This window comes from Alosa alosa, chromosome 5, assembly GCF_017589495.1.
Source record: "Alosa alosa isolate M-15738 ecotype Scorff River chromosome 5, AALO_Geno_1.1, whole genome shotgun sequence".
Classification (NCBI taxonomy): Eukaryota; Metazoa; Chordata; class Actinopteri; order Clupeiformes; family Clupeidae; genus Alosa; species Alosa alosa.
The window spans coordinates 18,067,531-18,078,792 of NC_063193.1; the positions used below are offsets into that span (position 1 = coordinate 18,067,531).

At 40.8% G+C, this 11,262-nt stretch overlaps 1 protein-coding gene across 1 annotated transcript; it reads left to right on the forward strand.

Annotated features, from left to right (window-relative positions):
* The first annotated feature begins 1,845 nt into the window (after positions 1–1,845).
* Positions 1,846–5,495, forward strand: LOC125294561 (betaine--homocysteine S-methyltransferase 1-like). Its single transcript, XM_048243410.1, has 8 exons — positions 1,846–1,951; positions 2,492–2,624; positions 2,997–3,109; positions 3,209–3,400; positions 3,539–3,686; positions 3,814–3,996; positions 4,203–4,431; positions 4,977–5,495. Exons 1-8 carry the CDS (start codon positions 1,934–1,936, stop codon positions 5,164–5,166), a joined length of 1,206 nt encoding a protein of 401 aa, XP_048099367.1. The 5' UTR covers positions 1,846–1,933; the 3' UTR covers positions 5,167–5,495.
* Positions 5,496–11,262: the final 5,767 nt, after the last annotated feature.

Genomic DNA, 11,262 nt, shown 5'->3' on the forward strand with positions numbered 1-11,262 from the left:
AGGGCATAAACAGGGTCAGTGTTGCCAAAGTCAGATATTGCCGTGCAAGGCTGCCCTCCTATGGTGATAGTATGTAACAAAATTAAATCTGAATGGGATCAAGTGTGAAGTGGGGGTTAAGTAAAACCTCAGTTCCCCATCATCTTTTCATATTGTATGTCACTCTTACTGTATGTCTGAATGGCTTCATTTCCTGTGTAATTTAAAGAGTAATACTTAATTTGTAATTTTAGAAACCCATAATTCTAACGGTAAAATGTATGTTTGTCTTGCTGTTAGTCTTTCAACTTTTGGATTTGAATTGAAATGTGAAATGTGGTATTTGTGTACATAGAATTGTTGAATCTTGCAGCCTTGCTGAACTGTGTATTGCAGCATGCCCCTGGTGTTTCTCTGGCCATAGCTCCCGCCTGGAGGATCCAGTTGACACTGCTTGGTAAAGAACCCAGACTTTCCTTTAGCTGGTTGTAGTCACACCCTTACAGGCATTTCATTTCATCGATTTCACATGGGAATAAAAAACAAACATAGCTGACTTTCAAAATCATATCTGTGTTTTGTGCTCTAATTTTGCAACAGTAAATGTGCTTAATGTCTTCAATATCTTTGTTTTGCAATTTTATGTGTAGGAGTGCAGTTGTGGGAAAAAATGACAAAAAAGGTCTTTTCCAACTTGCAAATGCCTTGCAAGCACATATAATAGGCCTGTGGTAATACGAGTACCATGATGAAAGGGGTTGTGTGTGTGTGTGTGTGTGTGTGTGTGTGTGTGTGTGTGTGTGTGTGTGTGTGTCTTGTATTGTGCCCTTTGGCTCTGTTGATAAACACCAGAGACTCGATTCATATAGTGTGACGACTGGTTTGACCCAGAATAGACAGCTTTTTAAAATCTGCTACTGTGTTCAAGGCCAGTAACACCTGGTAGTGACCAAAGGTCCCCACCATAGTTTAGAGAGGGGGTGGGGTGGGGGAGATAAGAGTCCCTTTTAATATTTGGCACAGAGTGAGAGTCACTCTTAAACTCACTGTGAAAGAGAGTCATTAGGTGTTTGCCCAACAGTATTCGATGACTGAAGAAAGGACGATCTTAGTTAAATGCAGGAGTTGGGATCTAGGCCGACATATCATGGTGCAAATTATGAGGAAATCATGTGACCAAGCATTTGTTCTGAAATGACCCCTTGCATCCTGAGAAGGCTGCCAAGTAGTGTTAACTCAAGCAGCCTCAAACAGACAACTAATGGAACTGCATATGTAGTTTTATTCTCACAGGCTTTCATAATTAATACTACAAAAATAACATTTCTGTTGATAAGACATGCAGATGGTTGATACAGATTGTTTAGTGCACTAGACGACAACCCAGTGGCAGTAATACTTTCTATCACCTAACTAAGGCCATGATACACTGTTTGATCATTTCAAATAAGACATGTCAAAGATTTCTTTTCTATTTCTAAAAGATTAGCTCATTTTTCCTTCATAATCCAAATTTTATCTTCCTTGATATTGATTTAATGATTTTAACTGTATTTTGCAATTGCCTTCTGAATTAGACAGTGTGTCAGCATGTTGATATCTTGAGGATTGCCATTTATGTAATCTTACAGAAAATAGATTTCCTTTAAGCCTGAACTTTCACATTTTTGGATAAAAAAAGGTCAGATTTACAGCCGTTCGTGACGGCAGACCATTCTGCATGGATCCAGTTCAGGCTGTGGTGTTGCGGAGGGATCTAGCACCATTTGGTTGCACAATTTGTCTGGACAAATATTCGAGTTCCAATCAGCAGTCTTTTTGGTGTTATGACATCAGAACCACCCATCTGTCAGGAATATATACATGGCTTCTACAAGTTTACAGCACTCAAGACTCAGAATTTGAGTGGGGTTGTTGCTGCTGCTGCTGCTGTTTGCACGTGAAATTGGAAGATATGGCACCTACCAAGAAGGTATACATTTTACTTTCCTCTCTTTAGCTCTTGACAAGTACCTTTTCAGTTTTGCATGTCTTATTCAATAGTGTCTGTCAGTGGGCCAGGTAGGCTGAGATGATGTCAGTCACACCTTGTCTGAGCAGTGGGTTAATTATTTTCAAACATTTGGGAAAACTGGTTGGTTGGTTCAGGTTGTTACTTGAAAATGGGCTTCCTTCCTCCTTCCTTCCTATAAAATTAAGTTATCCATGTAAAGTTATCCATACAGTATTAATTAATTGTTATACAAGTTGTAAAATTGCATTAAAGTTACTTCCTCCACTATTTTCTTTGTCTATTTCTCCCATTATATATTTCAAGATAACAAGATAAGTATCTCCCATAATACTCAGTGGTCATACTGAGTGGTCATACTCCTAAGGAGATTGAGTAATATGAATGGGCAAGGGGCTGCCTTCAATATCCTCCGACCTAGTTGAAATACCTCCACCCTTTTAGTGGAAACCTGTTGTCTCAATGAAATGCAAGTTAATAAACATGTTCTCCTCCAAAAAGGGCGTTCTGGAGCGCTTGAATGCAGGAGAGGTTGTGATTGGGGACGGGGGGTTCGTGTTTGCCCTGGAGAAGAGAGGATACGTCAAGGCTGGACCATGGACCCCTGAGGCTAACTGCACCCATCCAGATGCTGGTGAGATTCCTCTATGGTTCTTTCCAACAGTGTAAACTGAACTGCTGGCTGTTTAGCTGCAACTAAAAGCTGGCCCTGGAGCAGCTGGTCCAAATCGAATAAATGACTTTCGAACAACCAGTCTTGCAGGACAGTTTCCATTTCATTCTTAATCAAAGATTCTAGAGCGGAGCTGTTCTCTGTTCTAGAATCTTTGGTCTTAATTGAGGCACATTTTCATGGGACAAATGTTCATCTGTTGTGTCTGTGTCTTTGCTAGACTATAAACCATGTCATATGATTAAAGACATTACTGGCAAAGATGTGTTGACAGGCTCTGTTATGCCTACTCGTTTGTGACCTCTTGATGACAGTATGGTGTTTGGCTTGCAGTTCGCCAGCTCCACCGGGAGTTCCTGAGAGCTGGGGCAAATGTCATGCAGACATTCACATTTTACGCCAGCGATGATAAACTGGTTAATAGAGGCTGGAAGGTGTCTCTCACTGTAAGTTTTTGCTATCTCCCAGTACTTCTGTTAAAGCCATTGAGAAACTATGTGACCGACAGTCCCTGATCACTGTGTTCTACTTTCTTCGGATTACAGGGCCAACAGATCAACGAGGCCGCCTGTGACCTCGCCAGAGAGGTGGCCAGTGAGGGAGATGCACTGGTTGCTGGTGGCATCTGCCAGACTCCTTCCTACTTGAGCTGCAAGAGCGAGACTGAAGTGAAGGCCATCTTTAAGAAACAAGTCGATGTCTTCATAAAGAAGAACGTGGACTTCCTCATTGCAGAGGTCTGTATGCATAATGGCTTATGAATACATTTTGTGATACTGTGGCCATAAATGCAATCTCTCTCTTTGAACTCTCTGCCCCTGTCATACTGTTGAAGTCATATATTTATGATGTTAAATTTTCCTTTGGCTCGGCAGTACTTTGAGCACGTGGAGGAAGCTGAGTGGGCAGTCCAAGTCCTGAAGACCACTGGGAAGGCAGTGGCTGCTTGCATGTGCATCGGACCAGAGGGAGACCTGAACGGTGTCAGCCCTGGTGACTGTGCTGTCAGGCTGGTGAAAGCAGGTACGTCTATTTACAGTGCGCCTCACTGCTGATAACAACAGCATAAAAAAGCTGGATGGCAGCCATGATAATGGCCTGACATTTACTGCCCTTCTTAGCACATGTAAAACTCTATCCTTACACACAGGTGCTCAGATTGTGGGCGTCAACTGCCACTTTGATCCCATGACTTGCGTGGAGGCTGTCAGGCTCATGAAAGAGGGGGTAGAGCGTGCAGGACTGAAGGCCCACTACATGGTCCAGCCCCTAGCCTACCACACTCCAGACTGCAACCGTCAGGGCTTCATCGACCTCCCAGAGTTCCCCTTTGGTACACCGTCACACCATGTTCTTAAAGAAATGTGTAAAGTAGTATAATGCATAGTAAACAATACAATGTGCCTTAAGCAAAATCATTTACATGCATTACACTATATCTTACTGTATACAAAAGTAGACAAAAAGCCTATAAATATATATGTTATTAGCGGTTTCATTTCAGCTAACTGAGACACTACTGCATATTTCACATTTTAGCACTGGAACCCAGAATCCTCACCAGGTGGGACATGCAGAAGTATGCCAGGGAGGCGTACAGAGTAGGAATCCGTTACATCGGAGGCTGCTGCGGGTTTGAGGCCTATCACATCCGCGCTTTGGCAGAAGAGCTGGCCCCAGAGAGAGGCTTCCTGCCCAAAGCGTCCGAGAAGCATGACCTGTGGGGCAAAGGTCTGGAAATGCACACCAAGCCATGGGTCAGGGCCAGGTGAGACTAATGTCAATTTTTCATGTCTAGTTTTCACTGCTGATATATTGCTGCTTGCGCTGTCTATTGTATAATTTAGGTGCATCACACTGATGACCATGTATCTAATCTCTCAACACTCAATACTCCAAATTCTTTTGGTTTTGGTCACAGACTCAGCTATTGATTTAGTCTCCGCCCTGCTGTCTGATGATTAGGAAAGACACTACCCTCAGCTGTCTACCTAAACACCAAAGATAATTTTTATCTGTCAGAGTAATTCAAGCTAATTCAAGTAATTCAAGTAATTCAGTCCTCCTGACTGGATTTTGTTTACTAAAGAATCAATATTTGAGCCACGACGACAGATATAGATGGCATAGATGACCATATGTTTATTTGGATTCCTTCTTCATGTGAAAAACAACATGGTTATCAATTTGCACTATAAATTATTCAACATGTAAAATTATTCAGCATATACCCATCCATCTTACTAAATATGTGCACATATGTATATTCCTGGAATGTATATCATATGTATATCCCCCACCCCCCACCCCCAGGTCCCGGAAAGACTACTGGGAGGGCCTGAGGCCATCCTCTGGACGCCCCGACTGTGCCACTATGTCACATCCTGAGGGCTGGGGGGTGACTAAGGGCCATGCCGATCTCCTCCAGCACGCAGAGGCCACGTCCGCTCAGGAGATCCAGCACCTGCTGGAGATGCAAAGGAAAGCCAAGAGTAGCGCCTAAAACGCTGCGTCATCCACCTTGACAAACAGCGACCATTTAAGTAGCAGTGCCAGAAAGAACAGTGCGGGGAGAGAGGGAGTACGACAGAAGGGAGGAGGAGAGAGGGAGTAGGAGAGAAGGGAGGAGAAGAGAGGGAGTAGGAGAGAAGGGAGTAGGAGAGAAGGGAGGAGGAGAGAGGGAGTAGGAGGGAAGGGAGAAACTGCCATTTCTTTCAATTTCATCATGCAGCCCGTATGCATTGGCAACTACTGGACATGCACTGATGTGTTCACATGAATCTTATGTGCTGTACAGTCCCCCAACCAATAAACTGAGATATCTTACATACACTGAAGAGTTTTTGTGTCTCCATTAAGAAACATAGCCTGCCTTTTATAACTTTATGCCTGTGCTCTGATTCAAATATATTGAAACGTCATATTACAGACTCTACAGAATTTACACAATTTTACAAGGCCTGGCAAATAAGCATATGGCATCAGACTTTGTTCAGATATCGCAAAGAAATATCACTTTACAGTCTTATTCAGAGTAATGACAGTATATTTAAAAACAATAATTATTTGTTGCTAACCTACAAAAAGCATGTCAGCATTCTAGAAAAGACATTCATTCTGATTTCAATACTCTCACAACCATGGCAAAACATATCAACCTAACCTAACCAACCTAATTCAAATTAATTTTGCCACTGTATTAAATTATACAGTATTTGGGGTATGGTGATGAAGTCCACAAGAAAATAAAAAATGCAAATGCTTGTAGGCTTAAAGTAATGCACTTATAATTAAAGACACAATGAAAGAAAAGCATTTAATGTGATTGCTGGCCTCTTGTATGTCTTAGAATTTACAGCGGAACTAGAGACAAGAACTAAACCATGTAGGAGGCTCAAATTTTGCATGCTGGTACATAAATAGGAATAGTATGTAGCAAAATCGTCACGTTTGGTCTGGATAATCCTGCATGGTCATAGCTGTCCCTCAAAGTTGATACAAATTTTATTGGAGTTTTTGGCTGGGCTCTGTTTAAGCCTTCAGAAGACATATTTGTACTCAACATAGGCTCTTGATTTATTTTCCTTACTGAGATAAGTAGAAACACTCTCACAAAAAACAATGAACAGAAAATAAATTCCTTCAGGGTCTGAACAGCAGACTTTACAAGTCTAAAAAATCATTTTGGTTCTCATTTTCAGAGCACCCAAATACCTTGTGGGAATCCATAAATATTTTTTTCTTTATTCTCCATGATCTTTTCTTTTTAAAAACACCAATTTGACTTGTCTTATGCAAATCTTTCTTTTTCACTTTCCACCCTGAATATGGGCAAAATGCACCATTGACATCAATATGTTTTGGATGCTGTAGGAGTCAATTGCCAAGTGTGCTCTGGAAATTCACAATTTCGTCGCCGTTTAAAAACATAGTCCAGTCCATACAACTTCATTTCAATTTCAAAAGAAATACTGGACTAATACTTTTTTTTTTTTTTAAGCGGCGAAAATTTCCAATTTGGCAAACGACTACAGACTTTCCCCTAAGGATGGCAGCAAAGATGGCAACATTTCGGGAAGGTACTGGCTTGATGAAATTCATTCTGGACTCTCTATCCGACCACATAAAGACCTCGGGATACTTCGGTTTGGCTTTAGGGACCCTCTACTCACTACCACGTAAGTGCAATGTTGTTTGGAACTGTAGAAGAGGTATAAAAATAGCGTTTTGTAGCGGCGAAATAATATGCCTTTCTCACTTCCACGCTAACGAGATTTGACTAAAAACGATAAAATCGAACTTTCTCAAAACACATCCGAATGACATGATTTTGATGTCAACTCAACGTATGTACTCCCAATCATCCGTAAATTGATCTAAAGTGCATTTTACTCCGGATAATTCCTTTAAGACTCTCTAACAAAATAGAGCCCTGTGATTGGATGACGTCCATGGCGTCAGCCAATAGAAATCCCTATGGTTTGGTACTAGACGTACAGGCTGAGCAAATTAATTTGCCGCCGCTAGGGTGCGTCTAGATTTCTAGGCTAGCCAATTGGTGCAGTCTCACAATTAGGGGAGACCGGGGCTGGTTGGAACACTTTTCACTCTCGGCTATATTTCTCCATCTTACAGTGCGTTGAAATTGTCAAAGTGTGATTAACTGAAAGCTTGGGATCTCAGCTATGTATACATTCAATGTCAACAAATTATCCCTTGTTTTGAGTTATATATGATTAAAGTGGTGTTGTGCACGTATGCCAACCTGCCCCATGCACGGGATTGGTTGGCACATGTAGTCGGGGTTGGTTGGAACACCTATGTTATAGTCCTTTGCAGTACCCCTTTTGCTTTTGTTTGAAGTGTTCATTTATATCACTGCCTGTAGGGCTTTGCTGATGTCTTTCCTGTGTGTTTTTCTTCAGTAGGGCCCACCGTCAAGACCAATTTGGTCCCTACCGATTTTTTTTTTACTTCAAATGTTTAAAAATGTCTGAAATGCTTCCAAATGTAAAACTATGTTCAGTAATTACAATAACAATGCTAAAATAAAGATTGATGATGTTTTTATGTGTAAAATACAAAGTGTATAGATTTGTCACAAAATAGCCATAGGGAATGTATGTGCCAACCAACCCCAAAATCAGTGTGGCAACCTGCCCCGCCCACATTAGGTCAAACTTTTTTGCACAAATGCTGTTAGCCTGCTAATATCAGTCACCTCAGGTTTTCAAACTTCATTTTAAGATATAAATGAGTCCCCTAGCAATCAATTATAATGAATATTTTTTTTTATATCCCTAACTATTACCCTTCTAGGATGTATTTAGTGGGAGGTGCATATTCTAAGTTTTGACACTACAAAATTAAAATGTTGTTCTCACCTAAAGGGTTAATGACCTGGAGACCAGTTACATACGTGAGTTTACTCTACTCAATAAGGCCGTCAGTTTAGTGTTGGAATTTTGTTGCATCTCCCTCTAGTAGCCTGGATATTAACAGTGTTTCAACCTGCCCCTGTTCCAACCTGCCCCTGCTCCAACCAGCCCCGGTCTCCCCCTGAAATGGAAATCTGAGTACAGTGAATGTGTATAGTATAGTAATATAAAGACACCTGTGTCTGGAAGGTCCAGTCATTGGTCAATAAGTATTCCTGGCTATAATTCCACCATGAAGACAAAAGAACACTCCAAACAACTCAAAGAAAGGGTTATTGAAAGCAACAGTGTGGGGATGGATACAAAAAAATGTTCAAGTCACTGAACATCCCCTGGAATTCAGTGAAATCCATCATTAAGGATTGTAAGAAATATGGCAAATGTGCAAATCTGTCTAGAGCAGGCCGTCACCACAAACTGAGTGACCATTCAAGAAGAATAATGGTGGGGGAGGCCACCAGGGCACCTTTGACAACTCTGAAGAAATTAAAAGCAGCTGGGATGGGAGAAACTATGCATACAACTTTTGCCCAAGTTCTTCACCAGTCAAAGCTCTATGGGTGAATAGCAAAGCTCTTATTAAATCTCGACTAAAGTTCGCCCAAAAATATGTGGGAGATTCCAAGGTCAAATGGAAGAAGGTTCATTGGTCTGATGACACCAAAATTTATTTTTATTTTTTGGCCATCAGAGTAGATGCTATTTTTGGCGGACATCAAACACTGCACATCACCGAAAACGCAGCATCCCTAATTTGAAGCATGGTGGTGGTAGCATCATATTGTGGGGATACTTTTCGACAGCAAGCCTTGGAAGGCTTGTAAAGGTAAAAGTAAAATTAATTCAGCAAAACATATGGAAATCCTGAAGGACAATCTGATTCAGTCTCCAAGAGATCTATGACTTGGGAGAAGATTTACTTCCAGCAAGACAATGAGCAGAAGCATAAAGAGAAAACTACACAGAAAGTAATGGTTTAAAGACCACAAGGTGAATGTTATGGAGAGGCTGAGTCAAAGCCCAGACATCAATCCTATAGAAAATCTGTTGCTGGACTTAAAAAGGGCTGTTCACACCCGATCCCCTTCCAACCTGACAGAGCTTGAGCAGTTTTGCAAAGAAAAATGGAGTAAAGAAAAATTAAGCAAGCCTAACTGAGACCTATCCACGCAGGCTCAATGCTTTAATTGTGGCCAAAGGTGCATCTACTAAATGCTGACTTGAAGGGGGTGAATAATACAATCACTTATTTTATATTATATATGTTTAATAAAATATTTTTTTTGTAAATGATTATGAAAAAGGCCAAATGTTCACAAAAATAAAATGGACTTTTGGATTGTGGAGGTACAGTAGGAATCTTGTTTTGAATGGAAAGTGAAGTTCCTGTTTATCATGTATGAATTGCATGTATGTCATTCAATGACAGCCTGTACTGCTCAGGGCCATACTGTAGGTGACATGTACCCCAGTATCTCAAGCAGCATATAAAGAATGCACCAAATTCATGGTACAGTAATTGTCATGGAGCAGAGTTTCAGATACATACTGTAAGTGCAAACATCGGAGGGTCAGTGATGTTTCTGCACGCCACTCTTACACTCTTTCTCCAGAAGTTTTATCATTCTCTCTTGCAGCATTTGCAGGATTCATTCAATAGTTCAGTGTTAATGTGTTTTGCACATTTCATATTGTCACATTAAGTTTGAGGCAATGTATTTGTTATCCACATCAATGATTCACTGTAATGCTGGGAACAATGAGATTTGGTGTTTCTTTCCCCCTCCCGGCGGGAGTACTGGGAAAACCTTCTGCCAGCATCAGGATGACCAAAGTGCCTCTCCATGGCAACTCCTGAGGCTTGACTGCCACCAAGAAAGTGCAGCTACACAATTATGCAAATACACACATTCATCATCAGTTGTGAACATACACAGAGCTGATAAAGAAAAACACACAGCTATTGCACCAAAGACTGCACGCAGAAGTAACCAATGTCTACAAGATCTTTGCTCATCTACTGATTTGCTTTTAAGACATAACTTTTATACTTGTAAGAGGTCTACCAGCGAATGTGAATCGTAATCGTACCCATTCGTATCCATTGTGCCCCAAAACTATGGAACAAACTGCCTCTGTACATCAAGCAGGCGAGTTCAGTAAATATTTTTTAAAAAGATCTGAAAACATACCTGTATAGGAAAGCCTTTAGTTAACTCATCTTATCTTGTAGACTACTTTTTCAGATTATTCTACATCTGCTGCCATTGGAGGGCGCAGCCAACCAGAAGCAGATGGGCTCCCCCTATTAAGTCAGGTTCTGCTCAAGGTTTCTTCCTGGAATATGGGAGTTTTTCCTTGCCACAGTTGCCATATGGCGTGCTTGTGGGGGGTAAAGGGTTAAGGCTGCCAGTCTTAAATGTCTGTGTATAAAGTCAAATAATTACAACATATGCTAGGAACAGTCCTGTACGCTGTTTTATTTGTTTTGTGTATTTATGTTATGTTGTAATTATTTTTATGCTTCTTTGAAGCGGCTTGACAGTCTTTACAGGGATGAGGGAGGGGTTACTCTCTGTGCAGTTCCCACAGGATTGCACAATTATTTTGAGATGTACAGTAGTCTTTCACCATATTTTGTATTTTTCACCATTTGTATTGCACTGACATGTCCTAAAAGGTGGTGCAGAGCTTGAACGCTGTGGAGTGATTAGCTACTTTATGAGGTATGCTTTATGGACAGCTAGGTATCATCTTCAAATTCATTATGGTTCATACAGTAGCTCACTAGTTTTAGACCAAAGCAGCTGCTTTAAATCAGACAAAGTTGAGGTAAAGAAAATAACATTTTGCACAGCTCTCTAATTCGTTATCTGTCAGACTACTGTAGTACAAGTTCCCTCCTGATTGGACTTTGTTCAGAATCAAAATATGAGCCACATCAGAGATCAGAGATGAGATATCAGAGATCATATTCCTTTATGTCATATGTATAATCATTATTCCTTCTTTATGTTAAAAACAACATCAATTCCCATAGTAAATGATTCAACATGTAAAATGATATTCATCCATCTGACAAGTAACTAGGCCTACTGAACTGGATACATAAATACCTCTCAAATCTTGTGATGTGATAGTACCAGGCCACCTCCGCTCAG

Bases quoted from the DNA above. Each gene is read 5' to 3' on its own strand.
- LOC125294561 (XM_048243410.1), top strand. The intron at 2,625-2,996 runs GTGAGATTCCTC...TTTGGCTTGCAG, and splicing joins CTGCACCCATCCAGATGCTG to TTCGCCAGCTCCACCGGGAG. The intron at 3,401-3,538 runs GTCTGTATGCAT...TTGGCTCGGCAG, and splicing joins TGGACTTCCTCATTGCAGAG to TACTTTGAGCACGTGGAGGA.